Here is a 13043-nt window from a genome sequence, read left to right as displayed (position 1 = left end):
CCAAGCGCGCTGCTGCGGCGGGCAGCTGGGCAAGGGAGGCACAGTACCAGGAAACCCTGTTGGCCAAGGGCGCACCGGTCTGGTCGCCGGGTTACCTCGGACAACAGAACAGCTGGGGCAGGCGTGTACCGCGAGCTGGGGCGGGCACAGCGTCCTTAGCCATGGCTAGGTCGCCGGTAGGGAGTGGGAAGAGGCCATTGCTCCGTGCCTCTCGGGCGCCTGCCTTCTGGGATCCTTTCCTCTCTCCTTCTCTACCCCTGCAGCTCCAAACGTCTGGTGACTCTGGCCCGGGGACTTTCACCCGCCTTTCTGCGCTTCGGGGGCAAAAGGACCGACTTTCTGCAGTTTCAGAACCTGAGGAACCTGGCGAAAAGCCGAGGGGGCCCGGGCCCGGATTACTATCTAAAAAACTATGAGGATGGTGAGAAATTGGTCCTCGTTCTTGTTGGGTGGGGGGATTTGAGGGGTTGGGAGCCAGAATCAGCCGTGTGCCTTTAGATGTGGGCGGATTCTAAGGAGAGCCCTGTGGATGCTCTCCTGAGAACCTGGAAGCTGCAGGCAAGGGGGAAGTTGGAGTGTGGGACCCCTGACATGAGTGGATTCGGAGTGGATTCGCCTAGGGGACTTGCCAGGTTGTCCTTTTCCCAGCTGCAGACTTCAGTTTTCCAATGAGCTGCAAACTCCACTGAGGGTGAAAACTGGCAGGAGAAAGCGCAGCAGGTTTCCGAGGAAATTCGGCCAGGTTTCTGCATTACTAAAGGGTCAGAGACACAGTGCATTCCTAAAATTATAGGCATAAGTGGCCTTGGCTGATTCTTATTTCTTCTTGCTTTCCTAGGATGAGGACACAAACGGATTCCAACTTAATAAAACAATCCAAAACACTGTAGAGTTTTCTGGAATAACCCTCTTTAGATTGGTTTCTTGCTGAGGAGGGTTTGAGAATATGCACTGGATGCTTTTTCAGACTGACTAATCTCAGAATTACAATTCTTTTTAAACTTTAAAATGGGATTACAAATGTTAGCCTTCTTTCCTGCCAAGATCAGATGAATTAAGGGTTGTAAGGGCTTTGAAAACTTCAAACCCTTTAGACTTGGACATCTCGTTTTTAACTGATAAAAAAAGAGAAAAAATGGTATTTCAAGAAGTTTGTTCAGGAGGTTTGAAGTTGATATCTATGAACTTTGTTGCTGGAGGGACAGTTTCTTTCAAAGAGGCACAGTGGGAATTGGTATTCTTTCAGACACTGGTAAGCTTGGAGAGAAGAACATTAGTGTCTATTCTTGGAAGGCAGTCATTTCCCTGCTTCCTCTTCTCCTAAGTAAGCTATACTTTTATTTTTTAAAGGGCTCAGGGCCAGGTTTTCAGAGTCTCCTGGAATTTTGTTACATCTTTATAAATCAGCTAAACAAGACAATGTTCTTGTATTTTCTGGGCCTTTACTTTGTGGGACTTCTAGGGAGGTATTGGGATTTATTTTAAGGCTGTCTGAGGAACATATTTTTCAAGTGCCAGAATGGAGAAAAAAAGGGTAAGGTTAAGACTTAGTTTGAAACATGACTAGGATTTTTCTGAAGAGCATGTTGGTACTTAATTTAGTCTCTGTATTTTCAAAAGTAAAAGTCCTTATCATAAAAATATGGGTTGTAAGTTGATTTTACTGTCACTCAGCATAAAATACTAAAAGGTAAAAGATGGTCCCTTACAACAGTGCTGGTATAATATGACACAAATTTTATAATTTCTGGGGTCACTGTCAGCTTGCTGATCATATTCAAGAAGGGAGAATACTGATGATTTTTCTGATGAGACAGTTCTTCAGAATCATTTAAACTGCTTGCTCTTTAATTTGTGGAGAAACTTGTAAGAGTCTCATGATTTGCCGGGAGTGGGGATAGAAGATCATCATGAATTTAGAAATTAGTCTGTTTCCTGCAATGTCTTATACTACTGAATCATTAAGAACACTTACACCTTCTTAAAATGGACACAATTTGTTTCCCATTGTAAAAGGAGAAAGTGGGTATCATGAGGAGAAAAGAAATTGGCAGGACTCTGTGCCCCATAAAATTTAAAAGAATTAGAAGAATCAGAAGTGAACGCCATCTAAGAGGTCATTTTCAGTCCGCCCACCACTACAGGATCTTTCCATATGGATCCTTTTGTTGTTTTGTCCATCCTGGTGTTAAATATCTGTTGGAATGCACTTTCTACCACTCCTGGGCAAGAGAACTCATTTGTCCCATAGGTTTTTGCTGGAAAATTTCTCCTGAATTTCTCCTTTGTAAATATGATTTAAAGTATGATAATATTTGCATTTTTAAGATATATGCCTTCAGAATAAAGTCTTTTTGGTGTGGTTGTTAGTTTAAAAAAAGCCAAAACAAATAACCAAACCAAACAAGCAAAAAAGATTTCTTCATGGCTGTTTTTTATCTAGACTACCTGGAATTAATTTTTTTAAAACTTTCTTTAAAGTCAGTTCTTCCAGACACTAATCTGTTTTATTGCTCTTAGCTGAACTCCTTTTGATTTATGTCTCCCTGGTAATAAGATGCTCTGAACTATATCAGTAGTTGAGGCTTTAGCAGACTTAGGGAGAGTAGGAATGCCCCATTCCTGCCCTTTGATGCTCAGGTATCCTTAAATCACCCATATTGTCTTTGTGGTTGCACGTTGCATTGCAGAAGTTCAGGCAAAAATGTTTTTGATATAGTCTTAGCACTTTTGCAAACATTATACTTCACTTATAAGTTTTTATCAGTGATAATGGCTATTATGAATATCTTACAGATAATTATGCTTTCTTAGTAAAATGCCCTGTAAGGAACACTTGACATAAGGATATTTTATTGAAAAAACATGTTCATTTAAATATAGAATGATAGCATATATTTTGAGAAATAAGATATACCTATTAATACATTATGAAACTCAGAATTTGGATTTAGAAAACCTACATGTAGGCCTGGCTGTATTGCTCATGAGTGTGTGTCCTGGGCTCACCTCTTCCCTGTGGCATATGGATAATGACAACACATGTTGGGCAAGATTTTGTGCTGAGTGTAAGACACTAAGGTAAAGCTAAGGATTCTTTTATTAAAGGCAATTTCAGGAAATTTCTAACATTTGATATTTTAAAATAGGATTAAAGAATGAATAAGATTGGGTGGCAGGGAAGTTCATACAGAAGAAGGAGGAAGATTTAAGGAATTGTTTTAGAGGATTAAGTGAATGGGGACAATCATATTTAAGGAAGAAAGTTGTGGGAATGTAAAAAGGTAGCTTTTTTGTGTGATGGTGAGAGAAGAGATTAATTTTACTGTTATTATATACTAATAGTAAAATCAACTGGGAGTTCTGGCTTAGCCAAAACTCACTTTCTGGATTTCCTGATGTGATTTTGTTATTTGTTGTCTCCTCCATCCCCTGAATGATAACGCAGTTAACAGGTCATGTGGCTTCTGTTTTCTAAATACCTTTTGAACACATTAAGGCAACTGTGTTTTTTTCAACTTGGTAAAATTATTTCTTATATAAAACTTTGGGAGCTTCTCCGGTCACTCCTTTAATGCAGTTAACCTAGTTATGCTTTCATAGTCGGAATCTCACACAAACATGGTGATTATGAAGGAAATAATAATATTGTTCCTCATATTCTAGGAATCTTTCTTTTGCTTTACTTCTTTTCTGTTCTTTGTGATATTATGCCTTTCTTACTCCCAACAAAGAAATCTTGGATTAATCTGTTAAGTTTCTTTTGTGCCAGTTTGCCCGTCTATGTTGTATATTTCTTGTGTTTTATTGTATATTCATCTTGTTATAGCTATAAATGTTTAATAAAGCTATACACCTTATATACATCAAAAGGCAGCTTAATATTTCTAAAATATCATATTTATCATCACTCTTGTGAAAAAATAATCTCGATTATTTTTGAATTGTTTATAGAAATGCTCGAACTTCTCAACTTTGCAAAGTTTTCCTATTTCAGACTCAGTTTACTTTTTGTATCTGATGGTTTCATATTCCTTTTTATTATAGTTCTATTTACTTAATTACTGTTTCTTAAAACACTTTCATTATTCCAACCTGAAACATTAGTTGAATAGTTCTATCCAAATCTTACCCTCACCCTACTTAATTCTTTTTTTATTTATTTTTTTAAAGATTTATTCATTTTATTACAGCCAGATATACACAGAGGAGGAGAGACAGAGAGGAAGATCTTCCATCCGATGTTTCACTCCCCAAGTGAGCCGCAACGGGCCGGTGTGTGCCGATTTGATGCCGGGAACCAGGAACCTCTTCCGGGTCTCCCACATGGGTGCAGGGTCCCAAAGCATTGGACCGTCCTCGACTGCCTTCCCAGTCCACAAGCAGGGAGCTGGATGGGAAGTGGAGCTGCCAGGATTACAACCGGCGCCCATATGGGATCCCAGGGCTTTCAAGGCAAGGCCTTTAGCCGCTAGGCCATGCCGCCGGGCCCAACCCTACTTAATTCTTAAAGGCCTATTGTCAGTGTTACTTATTTATACATTATTCTACAATGATTTCTTGTTTTCTGGGCTTGATTCTTTATGCTTCTATTTAGTCTTTTTATTGTTTTCATATTAAGTTTTTTCATCTGTTTATTTTACCTTTGTAGAAAGGTACTGTATTTAATTATTGTATGTCCTGTGTTTTTTAGTGTAGTATTTGACACATGGCTGTTTTTCAGCTGAGTTTCTTGGGTATGAAGTACATTAAGAGCACTGGGAAAATTCAGGTGACCAGTAGAGATAAAAGTGAAGTATACATGAAAATTCTAATCTTCAGTGTATATGAAGAGTATTTTTTTTGTTCTTGAAAATTTATTTATTTTACTTGGAAGGCAGAGTTAGAGAGGAGAGTGAAAGAGAAAATTTGCATTCAGTTGATCACTCTAAATGGTCACGATGGCTGAGTTGGACTGATCTGAAGCCAGGAGCTTCTTCTGGGTCTCCAAGATGGGTGCAGGGTCCCAAGGCCTTGGGCCAACCTCCACTGCTTTCCCAGGTCATAAACAGGATAGGAGCTGGATGGGAAGTGGAGCATCTAGGACTCGAAGCGGCATCCAGATGGGATGATGGCACTGCAGGCAGAGGATTAATGTACTATGCCATTGCACCTACCCCATCAAATGCTTGCTTGCTTTCAGGTTTATTTGTTTTTATTGGAAAGTCAGATTCACAGAGAGGAAGATCTTCCATGTGATGAATCATTCCCCAAAAAGTGGCCGCAACTACCAGAGCTGAGCCAATCCAAAGCCAGGAGCCCAGAGCCTCTTTTAGGTCTTCCACTTGGGTGCAGGGTTCCCAGGCACTGGGCCATCATCGACTGCTTTCTCAGGCCACAAACAGGAAGCTGGATGGGAAGCAGGGTCACTGGGATTAGAACTAGTGCCCATATGTGATCCTGGAGCAAGGTTAGGACTTTAGCTGCTAGGCCACTGCGCCAGGCCCCAAATATATTCATAATAATTATTTTCATGAGACCCTTTATTATTTTTACCATGTATCTTTTTGTCTTTAGTCATCCAAGTTATCTTGGTTTCATGATATGCATTAAATTAACTTTGCCACTCAATATAAAGTTTTGTATTGGAGCTACAGTATTTCTGTGTGTTTTTTGCCTTTGTTCTTGCTTACCTTTGTTAGTCTTACGTAGTTTCTATGCTTCATTTTTTCAGTTCCAGACATAATAGTGCATTTTTGCAGCTTTCAAATATCTTTTATATACTCATAAATATTTTTCTCTTCATAGAACTTCTGAAATTCTCAATGATGAGTGTGAGTATACTTTGTTAATTTGAAGACATTATATAGCTATTACATTTTTCTCCAAAAAATTTTCTGAGTTTTAATAAAAGTGAAGTTTAGTGAATTGCTTTTCTTTGTTTCCATTACATTAATCAAGACATGAAGAGTAGCACAATTCTCAAAATACATATTTGCCTCAAACTCATCCATTTTCATTATCTCATTTTATTTTATGTACCATTAATCAGTGTTGACATTAGTAAGTGGAACTTTATTTCTAAATTTGTTTTAAAGATTTAATTGGGCCCAGCACGATAGCATAGTGGTTAATTAAGGTCCTCATCTTGCACACCTGGGATCCCATATGGGCCTCGGTTCTAATCCCGGCAGCCCTGCTTCCCATCCAGCTCCCTGCTTGTGGCCTGGGACATCAGTTGAGGACGACCCAAATCCTTGGGACCCTGCACCTGTGTGGGAGACCCGGAAGAAGCTCCTGGCTCCTGGCTTTGGATAGGCTCAGCTCCAGCCATTGTGCTCACTTGAAGAGTGAACCATTGGATGGAAGATCTTCCTCTCTGTCTCTCCTCCTCTCTGTATATCTACCTTTCCAATTAAAAAAATATAAATCTTAAAAAAAAAAGAAAAGAAGATGAAACCAAGGAACAGAAGTGTTTGTATTCAGCAAAAACTCTTAGGGTTTACTTAAGTACTGTGTACTATGGCTGGGTTGTCACTGAATCTAGAACATTCTTTTTTCACAGCTTGTGATCTTCACCACTACGTATTATAGCACAGCAGCATTATTTTCCTCATTCCTCTATGAAGTTGTCTTCAAATGATTTTCTTCAAGATTTATGTTAGCTGTAGTCTGATTTGAAAGTTTGAGAATAGAGGTAATTGATAGCAATTATTTCTCCTGTGTGTGTTTCTTTCTGGTTTGGTCCATCAACATCACCCATCTGCTTGGTATCCTCTCTTGTTGGGGTTCCTGTCTTCATCTTTTCTCCATCTTGCTGTCTGACTTATCTTTCTGAAGCTTCATTTCCCTTGTCTCTTCAGTGATGTCCATTGCCTAGGAGCTCAGGCCCTCCTAACTCTAGTTTCCTAGGCCTATCTACAGCCAGCCCACAGTCCTTGGCCAGCCTTCTTTCCTCTCCATGGGAATCAGAGTCTGTTTGCAAAAGGTGGTAAAACTCTCTTTTAGAACTTCCTGTGTTATGTGTACTGAAGTAATACATTTTTAGGCATGTAAGTGGGATCATACTGTATACAACTTGCTTATCTAGATAACCCTTTTTTTAAAAAAATATTTATTTATTTGAACGGGAGAAAAAGAGAGTGCATAAGAGAGAAAGAGCAAGCCAGAGAGGAAGAGAACCTTCCATTCTCTGGTTCATTCCACAAATGCCTGTGACAGCCAGGGCCGTACCAGGTTGAGGCCAAGAGCCAGGAGCCAGGATCTCAGTGTCTGGGTCTCCCATGTGAGTCCCTGAGCCACCATCTACTGCCTTCTGGAGGGTTAGCTGGAAACTGGAATTGGAAGAAGTGTTGTATGGAACTATGATATAGGATGTGGGTTTCCCACACAGTTTGCTAATCTGTGTGTCAAATTCTACTGCTTGATGATCTTTCAGTCAATAATTATGGTCTTTTTTTAATAGCTAAAGAATAATCTATATGAAAGAGCTGTTATTTATCCATTCTCTTAAATTGGCAGCTATTTGCATTTCACAGGAACTTGTATGTTTGCTATTTGCTATACAGTTTCTAACAGAGCAGTGCTATATTTCTCTCTGTTTACTAGAATTCTCTTGGATACAATGGAAAGCATTTTTCAAAGACTTATTTATTTGAAAGGCAGATTATTAGAAGAAAAGACTTTTTTTAATCTGCTGGTTCACTCCTCAAATGACTTTACAGCCAGGGTAGCACTGGTGGCACTTGAACCATCATTAGCTGCCTTCACAGGTGTGCTAGCAGGAATCTGGACCACATTGGGACTCCAGTCTGTACTCTAAAGTGGGATTCTGGCATTGCAAGTGGTGGTACCACAATATTGGCTGCACCTCTAATGTCTTTAAAGAAATTACAAGAATTATGAAATACCTGATGTCTTTTTCAAAACTTTTGTCCATCTTAATACTTCTAGGACTAATACATTTTTGGATAAATATTAAGAAAATTGTCACAACAAAATTGAACTTCTATATCAACTTTCATTTATTAAAATGGGGCTTTGTAAAATTTTGGATATGTAGGGAAAGTGACGCTAAAAATAGTTTTGACTTTAGTTTCAAATAGTATATTCCTATGTGATTTGAGAGAAAGCTGGATGAGGATTTTTAACTATTCTTTGAATGTCGTTTCATCTCATTAAAGCTTTTTTATTAATTTATTTATGATTATTTATTTTTCTTGAAAAATTTATTTAAAAGGTAGAACCATTGTGCTCAGCACGATGGCTTAGTGGCTAAATACTCGCTTTGCAAAGTGTCGGGATCCCATATTTGGTTGATTTGTGTCCAGCTGCTCCACTTCCTATCCAGCTCCCTGCTTGTGCCCAGAAAAAGCATTGGAGAATGGCCCAAAGTCTTGGGGCCCTGCACCTGTGTAGGGGGCCTGGAAGAAGCTCCTGGCTTCTGATTTTGGTTTGGCTGAGCTCAAACCATTATGGCTACTTGGAGAGTGAATCATCGGACGTAATATGTTTCTGTGAATGTTTAAATCAATCAATCAATCAATCTTTTAAAAAGGCAGAACCATAGAGAGAAGGGGTGATATGGACAGAAACATCTCCCACTTGCAGTCACTCCACTCCAACAGCCAGCCACTGTGGCACAGTTGGCAAAGCCACTGCTTGCAACTGGTGCCCAGTACCCCATAAGGGCACCTGTTTGAACTCCAGCTATTCCAGTTTTGATCCTGCTCCTTGCTAATGTGCCTGGGAAAGCAGCAGAAGGTGGGCTAGGTCCTTGAGCTCCTGTATCCATGGGGGTTACTTGGATGGAGTGCTGGTTAGAGAATTGGCTACTCTGTTTCTGATCCTGCTAATGATCATGTGCCATTGAGCAAATCCTTATGCGGTCTGTCAAGGACTTTGGTTATTAGTTACAGAAGGCTTTGCTGGAAAGATGAAGTTGGGTTGCAGCTGGGTTGGATCAGATTGTGGAAGATCATCTGAGAGTTGTGAATTAAGAGTTTTGGATCTTATTCTTTAAACTGTACAGGTAAAGAGTAGAGGAAAGATTGAAGAGAAGTATATGTGTGCATTTTAGAAATGTTTATTTTATGTTCTTATACAAAACAGAGTAGAAAATTGTTGTAGGTGTCTATCTTCAGAGGAGCCAAGGAATAAGCTAGTGAAAATGCTTGGGACTGAGGTGAGGACAGTTTATATCAGTACAACAGCAGTAGAAGAGCAAAACTTAGGAAGTCATTATCAATGGAAAGTGGACAATATTTGATAACTGATTTGATATGTAGCATCCTTTGCAATGAATTTGTGTTTTAGTTATAAAATGAAAAGAGATTAATTTGTGCTTTTTTGGGTCATTGTTGAGAATTGATTGGGATCAAAAGATACATATGAATGAAAAGCTTGATAGCATGGACATATGTCAAACTTAGTTTTTAAAAAATTTGGTCAGTGCGGAACAGATTTTTGGCTGTGTCAGTTCAACTGGAAAGAATCTTCATCTCTTTCTTCCCCTCCCTGGGCTGCTTTTTCCTCCTTTCTTCCTGCTCCCTGCATTCTCACTCTATACCTTTTAACGCCTATGTCTTCTCCCAATAGGCAAAATATAGCCAGATAATTTGATGGATGAAAAAGGAATTTTAAAAATATTTTAAAGTTTTGCAGCATTGGCAGAAAAAACACTTTTGTACTTGTGACTTCTCCTTATGCAGGTATATATATATATACACACACACACATATATATATATATATGTATATCCTATTTTTGTAACTAGATATGAGTAGTTAAGATATAGGGGAAAATCATTTCCATAGTTGATGCTGTACAGCTAAACCTGCCTTACTGTCTTACAGTTGTGTGTTCTTGCTAATAAACAAGGACTGGGTAAGTGATTGGCTCAGTTGGTTGTCATCATCATCATTGACCTAAGTATTTATTGTTAATGACTTAAGAATTTACTTATATAAAGAGAATAGATTTCATATGTTTCATATAATGATTTTATATAATCATTTAGTTGAGTTAGATTTGTGTATACATTATAACAGTTTTATGCAATTATTATAACCTTTTTGTTATTATATAGAAAGCTTAGGCTAGAAATATTAAATAACTTGTTCAATATTATACAACTAAGTAACGGAGTTAGGAAAGTGACCTGATTCACCCTGACCCTAAAGCTATAGTGCATTTAATAAAACACTTTCAGGTAAGTATGTTGTCAGCAGAAACGTGAGGAACACCAATTTTAGAGTTTAAAACTTGCAGTATATTTCCTAAAGAGAAATCTCCAACCTCTGGCTCACTCCCCCAAGAGGTCACAATGGTCACAGCGGCTGGGGCTGGGCCAGGCTAACTTGTTGGGTCTTGCACATGGGTACAGGGACAGCTCTGATACAAGACATTGGCATTTCAGGCAGTGGTTTAATATGCTGTTCTGCAATGCCTGACTCTGGGCAAAAATCCTTTACAAAACATTTGACATTGTTTCCTAATGGCTATTACTTTGCTACAAACGTAACACATTTCATTAAGTCAGTGACTAATAATAATGAATCACTGTCTGCCCAGATGTGTCTTTTATTATGATTAAAAACACAAAATTCACAACTTTTGAATATAAACTCTGTAAAGCTGCAGAACACAAAGTATGCAAGCAAAAAAAATTTTCATTTTTGTGTACCAAATATGATCTAAAAAGGAAATGAAGGAAGGAGTCTCATTTAAAATAACATCAATAGATAGAAAATGCCTAGGAATAGGTTTAACCAAGGAGGCAATACTTATATAATGACAAAAAATGATGAAAAAACCAAGAGGGTACACATAAATTGAAAGATATCTCATGTTCATGGATTAGAAGATATAATGTCAAAATGGTCGACTGTCCACAGAATTCTGCTGATCCTTCAAAATGTATTATACAACTATAGTGATTTAAACAATAAATATGGCATATAGACAGAATATATATGTATCTATATATAGTTGCACATGTGCACGTGTGCACACGTGCGCGCGCACACACACACACACACCCCATTGGAGCAGAATTGAGAGCCTAAAAATAACACCATGCAAATATGGTCAAATTGATCATATGTTTTGGCACAAGAGTGCCAAAAACATCCATTAGGGGAGTAAGTGTCTTAAAAAATACTGTTGGAAAATATGAGTATTCACATGGAAAAGAATGAAATGGGGCTTTTGTCTTATACCCTATAAACAACAACTCAAACTCATGACTGCAACAGCAGTTATAATGTCTGTACTCTGTGTCAGTGCCTGGGTTTGAGTTGACTCTACTTGCTAGCTCAGGCTTCCTGCTAATGTGCAGCTCTAGAGGCAGCAGGTATTGGAGGAATGAATCTTGAATCAGTGGATGGAATATTTCTCTTTCTCCATTCCCCCTTCTCTGTGTCCCCCTACCCTTTAAATAAATACATAATGGATTAAAGGCTTAAATACTTAAATGTAAAACCAGAAATTGTAACTCACAGAATACATGTAAGGAAAAACACCATGATTTTAAAAAAACATATAAAGTGAACAAAGTTCATGTATTTAAAGATACAGATCCAGGAGCATGGTAATACTTAACACCTTATCTTCTCTCCTGCCTGCTTTCCCCGTCCGCCCTTCTCCTTCCTTTCTTCTGCTTTTTCTTTCTCTTTCTTTCTTATTCTATTTTTGTTTTTTACAATGACATACTTTCATTTCACTTCAGAGTTACAAGTTTAACTTGCCATTGGGTAAAGGATTCAACCATTAGGCTCTGGTACAGTGGTTTAGCAAACTAATACCCTCCTGGCAAGCACCAGCATCCATATGGGTGCCAGTTTGTGCCTTGGCTCCACTTCTGATCCAGCTCTCTGTTTGTGGCCTGAGAAAGCAGTGGAGGATGGCTTGAGTCTTTGGGACTCTGCATCCGTGTGGGAGACCAGGAAGAATCTCCTGGCTCCTGCCAAACAGGACTAATTTGACTTCCTCCTTTTTAATTTGTATTCCTGTGATTACCTCCTTCTTTATTTTCTCCCTTCTTCCCTCCTTTCCTTCCATTCTTCCTTTTTTCCTTCCTTCCCTTTCTTTTTTTCTCTAATAGCTCTGGCTAGAACTTTCAGGACTGCTTTGAATAGCAGTGGTATGAGAGTGGGCCTCCATGTTCTGAATCTTAGTGGAAATTTCTTCAAAATTTCTCCGCTCAGTATGATTCTGTGCATGAGTTTTCCATATATTACACTGATTGTGTTTGAGAAGTGTTTTTTCTATACTCAATTTTTGTAACGAGACATTTTTTATTTTATCAAATGCTTTCTCTAAATATTTTGGGATAATCATATAGTTTTTACTCTTCAGGTTGTTAATGTGATGTATCACACTTATTGGCTTTGGTGTGTTGAACTGTTCTTGCATTCTAGGCACAAATCCTACTTGTTCCAAGTAAATTATCTTTTTGTTATGTTGTTGGATATGATTGTCTTGCATTTTGTTGAGGATTTTTGCATCTATCATCATCAGGGATATTGGGCCATAGTTCGCTTTGTTGTATTTTTTTCTGGTTTTGGAATTAAGGCAATACTGGATTCATGGAAGAATTTTTGGAGGATTCCCTCCTTTTCAATTATTTTGAATATCTTGCAAAGAATTGTAATTAGTTCTTCTAGAAGAGTCAGGTAGAGTTCAGCAGTAGAGCCATCTGGTCCTCGGAACTATCCCACTCTATGCATGGATTTCTTCATCTTATGGATTTGTTTCCCTGTGCTTCTGAGTAATCTTATGATCATTTAAAAAATTCATTTTTAGGCATTTAATCAATCTCCGATATTCACATTATAATATTGAAGTGTTGTGTTCCTTTTGGGGAGTCTTCCCTGTTCTTGTTTCCTATATTTGTGTGTTTATTTTTAGGTATTTGTATACACACTTTTTGGTTTTTTTCCTCTGGTGGTTTAATCCTTGAGGGTTGCCCTTATGGCTTAGTGGAATGTCTCTGTTCCTTCATTGGATTTTCAGAGATGTGTGATGGGTGGGGCTAATGAGCTCTTTTCAGTGCTCAAGTGTGG

General features: G+C 38.4%; 1 protein-coding gene across 1 annotated transcript in view; it reads left to right on the top strand.

The window, feature by feature from the left end:
• HPSE2 (heparanase 2 (inactive)) overlaps positions 1–13043 on the top strand; it is a 492703-nt gene that overhangs the window by 3085 nt on the left and 476575 nt on the right. The window contains exon 2 of the mRNA XM_004579975.2: positions 264–421. Coding sequence (XP_004580032.1) covers positions 264–421 — 158 coding nt within the window. The remainder of the gene's footprint in view (positions 1–263; positions 422–13043) is intronic.

This window comes from Ochotona princeps, chromosome 13 (assembly GCF_030435755.1).
Source record: "Ochotona princeps isolate mOchPri1 chromosome 13, mOchPri1.hap1, whole genome shotgun sequence".
Lineage (NCBI taxonomy): Eukaryota > Metazoa > Chordata > Mammalia > Lagomorpha > Ochotonidae > Ochotona > Ochotona princeps.
Note: the sequence above shows the minus strand (reverse complement) of the source record. Positions and strands in the feature narration are given on the sequence as shown.